The sequence below is a fragment of the Amblyomma maculatum genome, chromosome 10, assembly GCF_055883805.1.
Source record: "Amblyomma maculatum isolate TAMU_Amacu chromosome 10, ASM5588380v1, whole genome shotgun sequence".
NCBI classification, from domain to species: Eukaryota; Metazoa; Arthropoda; class Arachnida; order Ixodida; family Ixodidae; genus Amblyomma; species Amblyomma maculatum.
The window spans coordinates 38,692,634-38,708,877 of record NC_139353.1 but is presented as its reverse complement, the minus strand read 5'-3'; the positions used below and the strand labels follow the sequence as shown (position 1 = coordinate 38,708,877).

The following is a 16,244-nucleotide window of genomic DNA, read 5'->3' as shown; positions in this document are numbered from 1 at the left end:
CATACTCGAAATAAGTTTGACGTCAATTTTGAACAAATTCTGGATGTAGCCCATCCCATTTGGAGGTCACCATTGAATTGACCATACTCGAATTAGGTTAGGCATCAATTTTGGTCAAATTTTGACGGAGTCAGGTTTGGAGGTGATGGGGACGAATTTTGGGAGTAGCCGATTCCAACTTGGAGGACACCGCTGAAATGGTCATACAGGGGAAAGATTAGACATCAAACTTGTCTATTTCTGTCGAGGTTAACATTTGGGCTAAATGGGCAAAGTTGTGGGTGTAGTCCATACGAATTTGAAGGTGGGCATCGACTTGCCCATTATCTAATTAGATTGGATATGAAATTTCGTGCTGTTATATGAATTACCAACTCCAGAACAAGACCATTTCGGGGAAATAAATACCCTTTTCTCTCTTTTCTACACAAGTTAACTGTAAAATAGGACCAACTCGCTTTGAGGGGCGTCAAAATTTCCTTCAAATCGCATAACTAAAATGGCAGTTAGGAATTAGCCCAGTGTGGAAACATAAGTGTGTTTCTGGCGGCGGCAGGTATGTCACAATCGAGTGCAATTTTCTTGAGCTAAAGCCAGGAAGGAAACCGCTCACGGGCGGAAAGTACGCGAGAAATAGTGATAACGAGACATGCTATCAATAACGCCCACAGATGCGTCACTTACTTGAGGTTAATCACCCGCCTGAAGGACGCCCACACGTGTGCTGAGCATGGCATGGGCAGGCTCATCCAGTCTGGAAATATCCGTGGCAGCGCACGCATTGTTTCTGTTTCTGATAATGGCTGGGAAAACCTCCGTGATGGTGTTACTACTTGGCGGCCTACTATTCGCTACATCTGAACAAGGTTAGTACGTTGATGGAAACTTTTGTTACCGAAACGAGCGTCATGCTAGTAGCTACGTGATTTTTCAGTGGCGCCTAAAGTTACAGAGGACTATTTTTAAATGTCCTATCATAACTAGCCAACATGCGCGCCAAGTTAACGTTCACTAGACGAACTCGTCCTCTTAGGACTGGCTGCGAGAGGCTACTTATGAAATGTGATGTTGCCTGAGTACAGTGCACTAAGAAGCAGGTCAGAATTATTCCAGTCGCTTTCACTTCGTTTATCGAGTGCGTCTTACTTTCGGTAAAACGTGGCGTAACTAACATAAGCAAGTGCAGCTTTCTGAACACTCTTTTCAAATTTGAGGTGAATGGATATTATCCGAGAGAGCGCTATTAACGTAGAGATAACATCTAATCTTACAATTCGTATATTTGTATTCAAGTTTGTCACGCGCTCACGTAGAGCATTTAAAACTGATAAAAACAAATTAAATGCTCGCCGACAATATTACGAAGAAAGTGTAGCATTTTGTTACATTATCTTATGAAGTTGTTTAAGAGTTTATTAGTGAGTGGTCAGCCCCGCCGGGGTGGCGCAGTGGTTAGGGCACTCGACTACTGTGCCCAAGGAAGCGGAATCGAATCCCGGCCTCGGCGACCGCTTTTCAATGGAGGTGAAAAGCAAGGCGCCCGTGTGCTGTGCGACGTCAGTGCACGTTAAAGAACCCCAGGCGGTCAAAATTTCCGGAGTCCTCCACTACGGCGTCTCTTATAGCCTGGATCACTTTGGAATGTTAAACCCCAAAACCAAACCAGTTTATGGTCAGAAATCAACAGTGGTTTGGTGGTTGACGCAGGGAAGAAGCCCGATGAGTATGCACACGTGTGGTCATTACGTGCACAGACATCGCACAGTGTACGAACGACCTGCATTTCATGTGATAAGCTGTTCGTGATTGAGGCCGCGTCCTTTCGCTCAAAGATTAAGAGTCGTAACCACTGCAGAAGATGCAGCGGTTTTTCCTTGTGTTTTCAGTTCCTAGCGGAGTGGTTGATCTGAGGATTAATGATTCATTTGGTGTAATCTTACACCATTGCATTGCATTGCATTGAAAACATTGCATTGAAAAGGAAGTTCCAGTTGAAATAGACGTGGTTATCCTAAATTTGTTTGTATCAATTGTTTTTATTCTCTCCGGACCCAGCAACAGACCTGCTTTTTCTTTAGAAATGAATAGCATTTTTTAGGTCTGGGCGTTATTATAAAAATTTAACCATTTCGGTAAATTTATCCGTCCTCGTTCCTTCCTCGTGCCTCGTTACCCTTGATACCGGGGCTGAAGCTTTTCTTTTATCCATCCTTGATTTTCTTTTAATGCGGCTCCTTATTTTTATTTTTTTTTTTTCAATATACTTCATCATAAATTCAGCTATGCCCTACTGAAAAACCTAAAGCTCTAAGGGGCAATAACCTCATAAAATCTCATTTAATCGTCTCATCTCATTTAGTCTCATACGGTGCACATCATTATCATAAAATATCGTACATAATTTATGATAATGTACAAGAAACTATGAGAACTTATGCAATTATATGCGACTTGTACGTGATTTCTTATGTGAATTGAGTGAGATTGTGTGAGAAAATGTGAGGTTATTGCCCCTTAAAGTTTTTTCAGTAGTGTGGTTTCGTACTTGCACTGTGCACTAACCAAATTAGTTTGTCCGCCATAAATAATCTGAACGCTCTATTCTGATCTATATCTCCTAATATTTTTGGCTCCCTAGTTAAATATTGGCACGAAACAAAGGAGAACTGTAACGTAGTAGACCATTCGATTTTACAATGTGCGCAATAATTGTGGAGGTTTTAGGCGATAATTACCTCCTCCTTTTCAAAACAATTGAAAATTTTCAAAGGTTCCACTTGACTTCAACACATAGAACTACGCCTGTGGGCCACAGGGAAATGAGCAGATTTGTAGACTGAATAATAGGAGGTGGCGTCTCTGAAGGCACACAATGTTGACTTTCGAAGGGCGCTGGAAAAATGCAGAGTGGTACGGCGGCTGCCAAAAATTCCTTAAGGAAGTCGTTTTCGCGCTTGCAACCGATCTTTTATGCAAGAATAATAACATTTGTGATATCTCGCGACTTATGAACCCAAATATAATCCGGTTATAAATTTTATTCATAGCGATAGGATTCTGGTTTTATAAATCAAGTGTGCATATCTCTATTATAGCAATTTGTTTTCAGTATTTACTGATGAGATCCTGGCGCGTAAATCTGTCTTATACAGAGTTCGTAATTAAAAACATAAATATTTGCAAAACTTGAAATCAAGCTGCTCCATTCAACCTTCAAAGCCATTTTCAGGTGCGTACTAGCACTGGTAACTAGGGGTTAAAGAAGACATCGAAAAGTCCAACATTCTTAGGCAGTCCATGATGTTCATCCTATTCTCGGGATTATAGTTCATTAGACTCACACCTAATTAACACTGGCGTGTTAATATATCTCTTCGAAAGCACTCACCGCCACCAACAAAGCCACCAATCATATTCTACTAGACCGAGGTTGATAGAGGCCTACGAAGTTGCGCCGAAATCGGTTTCTGACCTAATTTTATACAGCAAAAAACGATCGTGATTTTTTAAGTTTTGTTTGACCTATCTTGAAATTTGGCTCACTACCTCGAAATTCGACCTTCCTGATTTGAACTAAACTCAATGTCCAACCTAATTCTACTACAACAAACACGACCATTACCTACAAATGCAGCCAGGCCACCTCAAATTTGGGTTATCTACTCCCGAAGTTCGACCTGCCTGTTTCAACTAGGCTGATCACAATCAATAAAGGTGACCTCCAAATTTTTGTCATGCCAACAAAGTGCCAAAGTACAAAAAAACGCACCCGTAAACTGAGTGTGTGGTGTATTAAAAACAATTCAATAGACGCATTGAAGAGTGCTTCCGCGTGAGAGTGAGAAAGCATCTCTCGTTGTGAGGTAATAATTTCGCTGCAATGCTCTCTGATTTCATTAAAGTTATTTATTATCACTATAGCCAAATGGGCGAGTTGATGGAACACTCACAACTGAAAGTTTATTCAAAGAGGGAACACAATATATTGAAAAAGTGACCACTCTATCAAGAAGTGGACAAGCAAAAACACGTGTTGCTACGTAGGATGCAGGCGCGCAATCTCGCTTTCATGCAGAAAAATGGATGGCTTACTAGCGCGCAACCTAGTTTTTTCTTCATGTGGTAGGCCTTCATTATCTCACGTGTTAAGCGGGCCGGGTGCTTATAGAGGATATCAGAATAGTGCAGTGAAGGATAACAAGATTCGCAGTCACGGACGTGGTCAACGCGATTAGTAGATTTGTTAGCGTCTAAGTTATTTGCATGCTCTTTCAAACGTGTATTAATGCACCGCCCCGTCTGCCCAATATACAATTGTCCACATGACAGTGGGATTCTGTAGACTACACCTTCTGCACACGGCACATACTTTGTTTCATGCTTAACCCCACGTTTGGTTCATGTTCTTTCTGATGCTCAGCTTTTCTTTCCAAAATCGCACAAACACTTTTAAGTTTTTTAGGTGAAGAAAAAACAATCTCTATGCCATATCTTTTTGCCACATTTTTAGGACTGTCTCGTCTTGTGTTTCATTGCTCTGGTGTTTGTCTCTTGCGCTGTTTTTCCTTCCAATTATTTATTATATTGAGTGTCCTTTTTGGTGCACACCGGGCCGGCAATATTCACACCTTGCCTCTACAAAGCGATGGCAGTTGTCGAGTCAAAGTGCATACGAAGTTTCATAATTGTTTAACGCAATGCTACTGCCTCGAGACCTGTCATCATCATTTAGTGCATAGGCCTAGTCACCATGCTCTTCGATTGCACTCAACGATTATTGTTACTATAACCATAGCAAGCATTTCAGACCCGCGTCTGTAAGGTACGTGGTACCACAACGCGTTCACTAAGTGCCCCTACAACACGTTTCAGACCGCTGCCTCTTCTGACCTATGTATTTCGTGAACGTCTGGCACGCCGAACTCCTTGATTCGAACCGTTGTGCATAAAAATTTATTTTATGGATTAATCCGCATTTCCGGCCGGCCATCCCACTCGTCGCCACTTTTTAGCGTACCATCAGCGTTGAAAACAACGACTATAACATCAATTGCGCCAAATAGACTTAGGCATAATGGGGCTAGAAATGCTTTTACATTGAATAATTGTTCAAAATTTTCAAATACCCAGCAAAGGGTTTTTGTAGACTGCACGCGCGCTCTAGAAAACGCTTCTTTTTTCCTGTTTTAATCAGAACCTCCATGTTTTCTTCTTTAGGGCTTGATCCCTGCACACGGGGAGCAGTGAGTCGATGCTACGACAGGTACAGCCAGCTGCTATGGGACCCTCTGTTTCGCCCGAACCTAGAGGGCGAATATGATGAGGACGCTTATAAGCAAGCTTGCAGGTAAACTCTGCTTTGTCAGCGAGATGTTTGTTGTTTTCATATATTACAGAAAACATGTTTATATTTCAAGAAGAAGCAAATTAGGCCGAATTTCTGATGCAACTATACAAAAGCAGGAATCACAAATACTATAAGGAATTTGCCTTAAAAAAGAATTTACAGCTTATTCGTACTGCCACCTTTCAGATACTAACCAGATAATTTGTAGCAAAAAAAAAAGGATGGCACTTTTTCTTCGCAGAAACATCACAAGAAAGTCTCCTTGTCACCTGAAGCTCGCTGATTGCTCCGATGAAGTCAGGTCCAACCTCAGACACAGAGAATGGGGCTATGAAGCGACGCGAGACATCGTGTGTGACGGGACTCCTTTGAAAGGTGAGTATCATCCGCTTTAGTACCATAGTCGAACACACGTGCAGGCTTCAATTGCAAGACATACGTTTACTACATGCCACAAATAAGGAGGTCTCTGAGTGAGCGATGACACGTATTCGTATACCCGACCGTGGTAAATTCGAAATCCTGCTGAGCATGAAGAAACGCTAATTTAGACTAATGCTATCACTGAAATCATTACCAGTTTTTAGTGTTAGCATTAGAAGCATTAGAACCAGCGTTAAAGCCACAGAAACCCATTGATCGAAGAAAATCCGATACTGTGCTGGTATCACTGTAATTTATCTGCCTGTTTTATTGGTACGTTCCCTGTACCCTATGGACTCACAAAGGCCGACATAACACGAATGACAAAAAGCGGGGCTTGCACTGCCGCCAGTGAAAAGGTAGAAGTACCGTCGTAGCGAATTAAGGCTCCAAGGTGCGAGATGTGAGATGTTGTGCTTGTCTTATTCTATTATTTTGTTTCATTTTGTGTCGCGAATTGTAGCGTTACTGATGTACTTTCCTTGTTTACGATGCCATGGTTCTTGATTAATTTCTTTCAGTGCCAAATATAATCTATTGAGTTTATTTATTTGTTATGTTTTGTTTTCGTGAAACTGACCTTGTCCATCCTTCTGCCATTGATGTGTGACCCGGGGTGAGGCCTGGTCAGGAAGTATGTCACCAGCTTCTTCCTTTTGCTTCTTCCCGTGGGCATGTTCTGTCTACATGATTCATTATGGAATAAATTTATTATTATTATTATTATTATTATTATTAGTAGTAGTAGTAGTAGTAGTAGTAGTAGTAGTAGTAGTAGTAGTAGTAGTGAGTAGTGGTAGTAGTAGTAGTAGTAGTAGTGGTAGTAGTAGTAGTAGTAGTAGTAGTAGTAGTAGTAGTAGTAGTAGTAGTATGCCCATAGGTTCAAAACATGGCGTTCATGGAAACTCCAGCGCTCCCTTAAAACTGGGGGAACTAAACTTCGTGTAATTTGATGACACCTGGCTTACGTATGATAATAGGGCTAATTATAAAGTTGTATTTTTCTGAATCCGTCCTTTTGTAGCGGGCCTTCCAGCGCTTGCCAACATTTGACATTCATTTGTGCGCGCATATTTTAATAAGAATACTAGAGTGTTGGCAATAATTAAACGCTGGCGTTCAGAGTAAATGTTTGAGGCATTGTCGTATGCTACATGTCTAAATGTTGTGAGTTACTCACAGAGAAAGGCTCGGAAACAAGATGTTGACAGAACTATTGTGGCGTGCGTCAGTCCTGCGCCAGCCAGAACCGGCTGACCTCCCTGCTTGTACTCTCTTTCTCTTCCTCGCCACCTCGCTGCGCAATCACCCGGCGAAAGAGAGGGGAAACGGTCCGAAGCCGGCGTAGCAAGCCCCATTTGACCTTCCGTCGCAGTTTTGTGAGATGTGTGCGCGCGCGTGCGTCCTAGGAAGGTCAATTGCATTGGGTAGTCCCACTAAATCATTTGTCTGCGGGCTATTCCTCGGCGTGTTGTTCTTTGCGGTGACATGTAAGGTCGCAGCTGTCTGAGTGGCGTCAGCCTCTTTAGTTTCAGCTCCGCTAGAAACTCCACACTATATTTCCTTCAATAATAATGATTCTCAGTTGCAAAGCACAAAAAAACATTTAGTAAACGTCCAATTTCTACCATTGGTGGAAGTTGCAGCTGATATGAGTTAACGTGGAAGCCCTGAGCACAGCTCAAATCATTTATTTTGTTAGGCCGTCAAAGCCTGTCACCAGCGCGTGTTCACACAAATTCTTAGCAATCCATTGCATGCGCAATTTATATGATAATACCAAATTTGGTAATTAGGTATAGCCACACCTTTGGTGACCTCCAAATTTGAGCGGGACAAACTGGACGCCCAAAATTTGATTCCTACAGAATGTTAACAACATTTGTGTCTAACCTAATTTCAGTATGACCTACAGAGTGGTGATTCACCAATTTAGGTGGGCCATCCTCAAAATTTGGTCCCAGAGGGGCTCCTGAATTTTGACTTCGTCCGAATTTGACCAAAATCGGTGTGAAACCTAATTTCGGAATGGTCAACTCGATGATGACTTCAAAATTTGGGCGGGTCGTTATAAAAATTTGCTCCATTGAGCCCCAAAATTTAGACTGCCACTGATTTTGACCAAATAGAAACGCCAACTAAGCAACGGTACTGAGCAAAGAAACGCTGGGCTCAGAACGGAGCTAAGTACGGAAATGACAGTGCTCTCGTATTTCTGCACGTTAGCTGATTTAGTACACCCCTGCTATTAGTCTTTTTCTATGCATGGCTTGAATGCTCCTGTAAATTTTTCAACTATTTCGGCATATCACTTAATACATTTCATTACTACAATTCTAACCTAATGTCACGTCCCTGTTTTCAGCCAGCAGACTTCCGACCGCTTTTTCTAACCTCCATTGCCTATTCATTCATCCGATCACTGTTATCTCTAAACCCTATTGTGCCTCAAGGAGATCGATTGTCTCTATATCTACATCCGGATAAGTACCATCGCATTCAAGTACAAGATGTTCAATTGTTTCCATGAATTTACAACACACTGCACATGTGTCACCTTTTAAGTTAAATTTCCTTTTATAGTTGTGTGTTCGCAGGCAAAATGTAGAGCACAGCCTCCTACGTTATTAAAGAAAGGTTCTTCCCTGAACTTCATTTTACAATTTAAATATATTTCTACACTCTCATTTCTTCAATTAAATTTATCGACTTTTTTTCTGTTTTTACATGCTGTTTAACGCTCACTATTTACCCGTACTTGTGTCCTGCATACTTACAGGATTGTTTTCTATTTCTTTTCCTATATTATGAGTCAACGATTATAGCTATAGGTGATTAAATACTTTAGCTGCCCATCAGTGGCGTAGCTAGAATTCTTTTTCGAGGGGGGCAGACCCGCTCAGCCTCCTCCGGTTCGAGATACCTGTCACCAACCTGTCGCCTCTCAACTGCACCATAAATTCAGCATGCCGGGATGCAAATATTGCGCGGACGAATAGTGCAGTCCGGGGCTTTCGTTCGATTGGGTATCCTGCGCATGTATTGTTTTAGACGAAAATCTTTTGTTTAAATCAGCAAATGCAAACCTTAAAAAATCATCATACCTAGTTTTCCAGCCATACAAATAACATTAGTTCCAATACGTAGTCTTCCTGACGGACCTGCAGATAAAATGATTGCCTGCACTCTCCACTGTGCTTATAACTTTGATTAAAATGCAGCATCTTCACTCTAATAAACTGAATTGTCGCGAACAGACGAGGACTCTCAGCAGACCACTTCGACAGACTTTCTACCGGAATATACATAGAGGCTAAAAATACCCGAGATTCAGTGCGAACAAGAGGAACGAGAGGGAGAAGACCGTGTGGCGTCAGAAGATCGAGTTTGGCCTGCGGAGGCTGCGCATGTGGTGTCACGCTCCCTCCTTTTTTTTTTTTTTTTTTTTCTACATGCATCCCATCTCTGCGTGATCAGTCAGCTTATCTGATTTGTCTCGTTTGTATGGCCCGATGAACAATTTCAGAAAACTAAATGCATCTTTTGCTTTTCTTTTTTCCGCCGAAATCTCTTTTCAAGCGTAAAAAAGACAGACTGGAGACGAAAGTCCAGATTGATTTCCGGCCGTAGTGGTTGTTTTGCTCTGCGGTGTATGACAGTACGAAAAAATTTCGTGGGTGGCTGAAGCCCCATAAGCCCTCCCCCTAGCTACGCCCCTGCTGCCCATATGTTTCTGCCCAATTCCCTCAGGAGTTCCTCATATAATGTTTTACTCTTAGCTTCCCGTGTTTCGAAAGGTGTCCAGCCCAAGTATCACCCTGTGCCGCATCGTATGGGGTTTTGCCGAGGAAGCCTAGTGCTAATCGTTCAATAGCTCTCTGACATATTTCTATCTGCCTTGAGGCCCAAAACTGCATTGCCGATATTAGGACTTGGCATCATTATTCCTTTCCCAATACTTCTCAGTACCTGATAACTGCTTGCACCCCCCCCCCCCCATTACCCACATTTTGTGTCCCGGTAACTTTTCGCCGTTTGCCCTAACTGACTGTTCATCTTTTTTCGTGTATCTAGGTCCTTCGATTACTTGTGTCCACATGTAATTGTATTCTGCCACTCTGAGTGTTTCGTGACCTTGTATATTAAGTAACCGATTTTTTAAACCGTTGCAAATTATCAGCTTAACTGCGTTAAACCTGAAGCCTAGAGTTCCTCCTTCGTCTCTTCAAGAATTAGAGTTTGCAAATCTTCCTGGCTGTGTGCTAATATCAAAATATCGTTCGCATGTATTAAAATGTGAGGCACTGCTCTACGACTTTTGCTCCTAATCTATATGGCGGATTAATACATATACTACTTTCTTTTAGTCTTTGTTCCGTGTTTAGCACATAAAGCATGAACCGCGCTGGTTATAAAGGGCAGACTTGTCTTAACTATTTGCATGCCTCGACAGTTTCCGTACTCGTTGTTCCTCCCTTGTAATTTTTGGTTTATGTTTTCGGTATATTTCCGGTAGGATGTTCATTTTCTCATCACCAATATCACTTAGTATTCTCGACAAGAGTTCCCTCTTTACGTTATCGTATGCCCCTTTTATATCCAGGATAGCTACATAGAAAGGTCTGGTCACCACCTTTTATATTTCTGTGCATTGGGTAAGTAGGAACTAACTATCTTCTAAGCACCCAATATTTATAAACCAGTTCTGAAGTTCTCCGACTTTGTTATTGCATTCTGCTCAAGATAACATTTTTAATTTTACAACCTGCAAGTTTTTATGTGTATTCTATCTCCTGCCCTTTTATATCAGTTATTATGACTCTTCTTAATGCCTTTAGCAACGTTTCCTTGCTTCTTGGACCAACTTCATTAATCAGCTTGATTATAATTTCGTCCATTGGTGCGGATAACGAATTGAAGATATTTTTGTTTTCGATTTTTCCACCTCAAAATGCGCATATCTAAGCCGCTTTCTATCGTGCTGTCCTCTCTTCCTGTCTCATTTAGTTTTGCTACAATATCGTCACTCCTATAATTGACTCACCTAATACTGACATAATGTAGATCGCAGTGCCTGCTCCCTTTAAACATCTTCCCTCGGCATCTTGGATTTTGTTCCTTGTTTATTTGATTTGTTTTACCTAGCCGGCTTATTCAGTTCCAGAATTTGCTTAGTCTGTCTTCAGTTGCGTCGCGAAGTTCAGCCATCCGATCGTCTTTCGACTACGTTAAATCTTCAATTTGGGTTATTTTACATTGGACGTAACCGTGTATACTTCCAGTTTCGTCTGCCGATACGATTCTCATCTTCTTTTTTCCTCATGAAATAACTGCGCCTTGCTTTCTCTGCCTCCTGTCGGAAGTCTGGAAGTGCAGGACGAAGCGCAGAAATCAGCGCGACTGCCATAGTCGCGCTGTCCGTTATTCTCCTCTCTGTTTGTCCCAAGTATCCGCGCTGTTTTTTGATCTTGCAATGCACCAACTAGCTCAGATTTCCGTTCTTACGCCATAGTGTGCATCAGTTTTTACAGCAGAATGTTATACAATCTATGTCACTATGATGAAAGTAAAGAAAGAAAACACCAAAAATAGCATTATTTACTCATGCTCGTTAAAGGTGCTCACTGTATTAACCTCTAGAAATGCTATCCAGCCACTGATAGGAAACGTAATTCGTGGCATCGTAAAAGTGACGACACAAAAGCATTCTATAAATTTCTGCTGCGTCCCTAGCTACATAGGGATAGAGATAATGAGAGAGAAGAAGCATGCGCTGATAGAACAATGGAAATAAAACAGGTGAACATGCCACACAGGGATTGCATGAAGTTATGCGCAGCAAACTAAGAGCCAAATGGCAGGTTGCTTGCAAAAATGAAACAAACAATAAGCTGTATTCCATAAAACCCTAATTAGGGGAATGGAAATCGTGTTAACATCAGGAAAGCTTCATCGAAGTATATTGTGCCGTATAGGTGTATGGCATAAACAGCTTACGCAGCTTTTTGCTAATAAAGAAAGATAAACCGGTATGTGAATTCTGTGGTGATGAGGGCACTGTAAATGACATGCGCAAAATTCGAAGACCTAAGGAAAAAATATGTCCCCTTGTTTTACAGTCAATGCATCCCATTTCATCTAGCAGTGTTTTTAGGAGAACATGCACTCGTTCATTTTCCGGAAGCTTTAACGTTTCTCAAGAATTCCATTTTTTTATGCCAACTGTACAAATCCAGACACCTAATACTGTGTTCGGCGCATGATAGCTGTGGTTGCTTACGCGCCATAAAACCCCATATAAGTAATTATCTAACTTTACGTCCTGGTGTTCCCTTGAAGCTACCCGTAATTGTTCGATTACTTCCCTATTTTTCTTCTTCCACCAGGTCAGTGCCTTCCTCTTTTCATTCCAGCGGTTTGATACCGGTACGTCCATAATTTTCGTATTTATGAATAGTTCTAGGAGTTTATCATCGCACGTTTTGTTGAGGTGTTTCTCTATTGCTTCCTCAGTACTTGTTTCATCATCATCATCATCATCATCATCATCATCATCATCAGCCTGATTATACCCACGGCAGGGCGAAGGCCTCTCCCATATTTCTTATATTAGCGCTATTTTTTTGTCGTTCAAAATTGCGTTCCTTTTTGTTTTCTTTACTGCACTTCTATTTTAGTAAGGGCCCTCATCTGCTTAGTAATATGTTTCTGATCACTTCCTAAACTATACTATTGTCTTCGTTTATTTCTATTTGCGAGCTTGGTTTAAATTTCTTGCGACATTAAGCAGTAGTAAATGGTCACCTGTAGGTCCTAGACTTCCCCCGCAATTTTTTCCTTAGATTTAATTTCGCTATTTACCATAACCTATTGGTGTAGCTCACGGAAGTCTAACATCAGATTCACGGAAGTCTAGCATTAGTGCATTAGAACTATTATTTCCGTATCGGTTAACACTAATTGAGAGAACATTCTTAAGAATAGTTTGCATAAATCTATACATTTTTCGGAGGAGCGTGGCCTGAAGATCTGCAACATATCTTGCTGCTATGTGAATTGCCATCCCTTATTTCATAACCACAGATATGCTGATACTGCTGTATATAATTAGTCCACGCTAATATTTCCGACCCGGAAACTTTCTTCTGTGCTACATCACAGGGAAGTTAGTTTAGCATAGCAAAATGCGTACAAATGAAATATCGTCCGCTCTTGTCAGACGCTTTTGCTCATGCCGCAGCGTCATTTGCGAAACTGCAGTACTTTCTCGCCGATTGATTTCTCGGAAAGCTATATCTTTTTTTCCCTATTTTAACATATATAAAGTGTGTGCTTTAGTGTTCTCTAAGTCAACCACTGCCAAAGCTGTTCTTTCAGGAATTGCAACAAAATGGTATGCACTCGTCTAAATATTAATAGAAATTCATCATCACATTGTCTACCATGTCATTTTCATCCCAGATCGTATTCCACTCATTACAGAAAAGAAAAGATCTTACAATTTATTTCGATAATTGGTACAACTACAAGTTCATCTGTTGTCTTTTAACAACTTAATGTCTTAGCCAATCATTGAACTACAGAAAAACTTTATAACCCTATGACAATAGATCTGCCACTTAGAAGGTGGCCTAAACTATTGATTCCCAGCTACCTCTCCGACTATTTTGATCAGATTTCTCTAGTTCACGAGGTTTTGATCGAGCAGACTCGTCCCTCAGCATATTTCTCCCAATTAGGCCTCTATTATCTCTTTGCATGTTAATAAAATGTGTTAAACAAAACAGAAAAGACTACTAGTGTCTTGCAAACATATCAATCATGAGTCTGTACTTGTCTTAAAGAATTCAATTTTGAAAAAAAAAAAAAAAAAGTTCGTACCGCGTGAAGAACGTCACATACCCGTTCCGGGTAAAAGCGCGCATTGTCCGAAAGTCCTAATCAAGCGAGCACACTTAGGTCCAGTCTGTTCGCTTACATTATTCTTAAACAGCAAAATGTTGCAGTATTTCTATATTTTTTATAGTAAGCATCTGCCCGTTTTTCATACCGAACAGATGCAGCAGACACATGTAAGCAATACCCCTTCCCACAGTACGTCTTATTTTCTAACATTTGCAATGATTGCTTCAGCTATTCGCAAGCAAAAAAGAGAAACTATTCATCCATGTTCCAACACTACATATCTAACAAATGTTCAGGGATGAACATAAGTCTCCTTACTAGTGGAAACGCCAAAGCTAGTTCCGATCCTTCTTTCGTTTTATTAGGTCTTTCAACGTTTCGTCGCTTTCAAAACGACAACAACTATTATATTATTTTATCATGCTGTTTATATTTTATAATTGGTTCCTTTTTATATTTGTTATTTTTGTCAGTTTATTTTTATTTCTTACTTTTAGTAACTTTTTTTCAGCGACAATTTTATCGTTACAGGTTATTGTTTTTCATTAACCCATGAACTTAATAATAAAGCATGATGCTGTTGTCACGTGACTGGAACCGCTCCCGGTGCTCGCATTTTGCAGCCAACTTTCGGCCTCAGATTTGGCGCCTCGTGAGCCATATAAGGTTTTCCTCTCAAGAAACACAACTCACCTCACTGTGGAATGTTTTCTGCAATAGCATAATGTTGTGCAATCGGAAAAAAGCACGTAAAGCTGTTGTTTTCTCATTCTAAACCATCATGTTCCCCGCAGGTTTTGCAGTTGCCTCACGGTGTATTGTGCGCAAAAAGCTTGTTGCCTGTCTAGGCACACAACCACCTCCGTCTGAACCGGGAAAGAAGCGGCCACCTTGGCGGCATCCCTTCTGCGAGTAAGTTTTTCATTCACCGAATGATCATTCCTTGCCGCGTCCTTTTGTTAAGCAAAATAAGGTAAGATCAATCAAACCTAAATTTATGGTTCAGTTCATGCCTTTCTTATTCTTCCAATCTCCATATTTTAATGAATATTATTCAGAATTTTTACCCAAGTATAACGGAGATGGTAGCTATCCTTAAAATTTAACCGAAACATTCTCAAATACCCAATGTGTCTGTATTAGTATTCAGAATGATACAACGGATAGTCTAGAGGTTCTGCAAGCCTGATATAAATTGTTTTTGCTCATTTTGGTCATAATCGCGTAGTTATTACGAAGTATGGAAATGCGGAAATTATAGCCTGATACGAATACCTAGGTCAGAGTAGGGCTGTATATAGGCATTATACGGTGTTCTGCCCTTGTACTGCAGTGAAACACTACATAACCATCAGAAAAAAAGGCAACGTTAACTAAAAGAGACGTCATAAGTGCTTCAAGATGATTTTGAGAACGTGCTTTTGTTAATGTTATTTATGATCCTAGCAAACAGTATTAATTCAGTCACAGTAGTAACAAAATAATTTCGTTCAGCGGAGCCCATTTTTACCCATTTTTCACAGCCGAAATGGAGCATTTTTGTACAACCCGTTAACTGAAGAACGTTTCGCCTCGTTTCAGTGAATACGAAGGAGTAACCGAGTGCTACGAGGCAGGCTTCAACTCTTCGTGCCAGTTACCACTCGAACACGCCAAAGCTGCTTTTTCCAAGGCCTACAATACTCTGGCGGTTCTCTATGGGTGCAAGAATTCCCCCGAAGGTCCAGAGAATTCACATTCGGCCGCAGCCTTTTTGGAAGCACAGAAGCCACTGGCAGTTCTCTTGCTGGTGTTGTTGCAGCGCTGGACGGCCCTATAAACCACCGCAGGCTGCGCTGGCAGGCCAGCTGACCTCATTTACTTATGGCCATATTTGACTAATGTTCAAACCTACACTCTTAATCTGGTTCCACATATGGTTAAAAAAAAAATTGGCAGTGGCTTAGCTCGGCTACACCAGGGTATACATAACGAAAGCTACTTTCCTCTGGTTTCTGTATGTTGGCGAGCCTATTGGTGAGCTTATACTAATTAGCAATGAAGCAGCGTTGCCATCTGGTGAAATTCGCCCCCAGGTTTCGAAAACCTAGTGAATTGTTGGAGCTCCTGGTGTCCAAGTCCACGAACTACTTACTACACCAGACAAAATATGGTGATATCTCGGGAAAACCACTCAGGGGCGCTGCTGATCCAAACGTTAAGCACTAGGATGCGCAAGCGGCCACTCAATCTCAAGAGAAGAAAACATGGACGGTAGATCCTGTGCCATTGGGCTATCACCTGCCCGCCACGTGTGTAAACGGAGGCGCACAAGGAAAATTGACTTTACTTCTCATAGATAAAACTTAGCTTAACGTGGTGCTTTTAGAAAACCAAAATGAATACATCTGGCACGTAACGCAAAAGGTGTAAGTTTTGCTCCTCCTCCTCCTCTTCCTCCTATGGTACCGTTCTTTTTTGGCTGCAGAGCTGGTTACGAGGGAGAACGGTGACGCCGACGATTATGTTACTAGATACTAGTAACTATTTACTATTTACTAGTTACAAATATGTTACGAGTTCCTCTTTT

The 16,244-nt window shown here is 41.2% G+C and overlaps 1 protein-coding gene across 1 annotated transcript; it reads left to right on the top strand.

Moving 5' to 3' along the window:
• The first annotated feature begins 764 nt into the window (after positions 1-764).
• LOC146176208 (uncharacterized) lies at positions 765-15,531 on the top strand. Its single transcript, XM_084580934.1, has 5 exons — positions 765-866; positions 5,218-5,347; positions 5,589-5,722; positions 14,470-14,587; positions 15,257-15,531. The coding sequence occupies exons 1-5, from the start codon at positions 800-802 to the stop codon at positions 15,492-15,494; spliced, it is 687 nt and encodes a 228-aa protein (XP_084437060.1). The 5' UTR covers positions 765-799; the 3' UTR covers positions 15,495-15,531.
• Positions 15,532-16,244: the final 713 nt, after the last annotated feature.

Coding starts and splice junctions, on each gene's coding strand:
- LOC146176208 (XM_084580934.1), top strand. CDS start 800: ATGGCTGGGAAAACCTCCGTGATGGTGTTACTACTTGGCGGCCTACTA. Junction 867..5,217: donor ATTCGCTACATCTGAACAAG/GTTAGTACGTTG, acceptor TTTCTTCTTTAG/GGCTTGATCCCTGCACACGG. Junction 5,723..14,469: donor TGACGGGACTCCTTTGAAAG/GTGAGTATCATC, acceptor TGTTCCCCGCAG/GTTTTGCAGTTGCCTCACGG.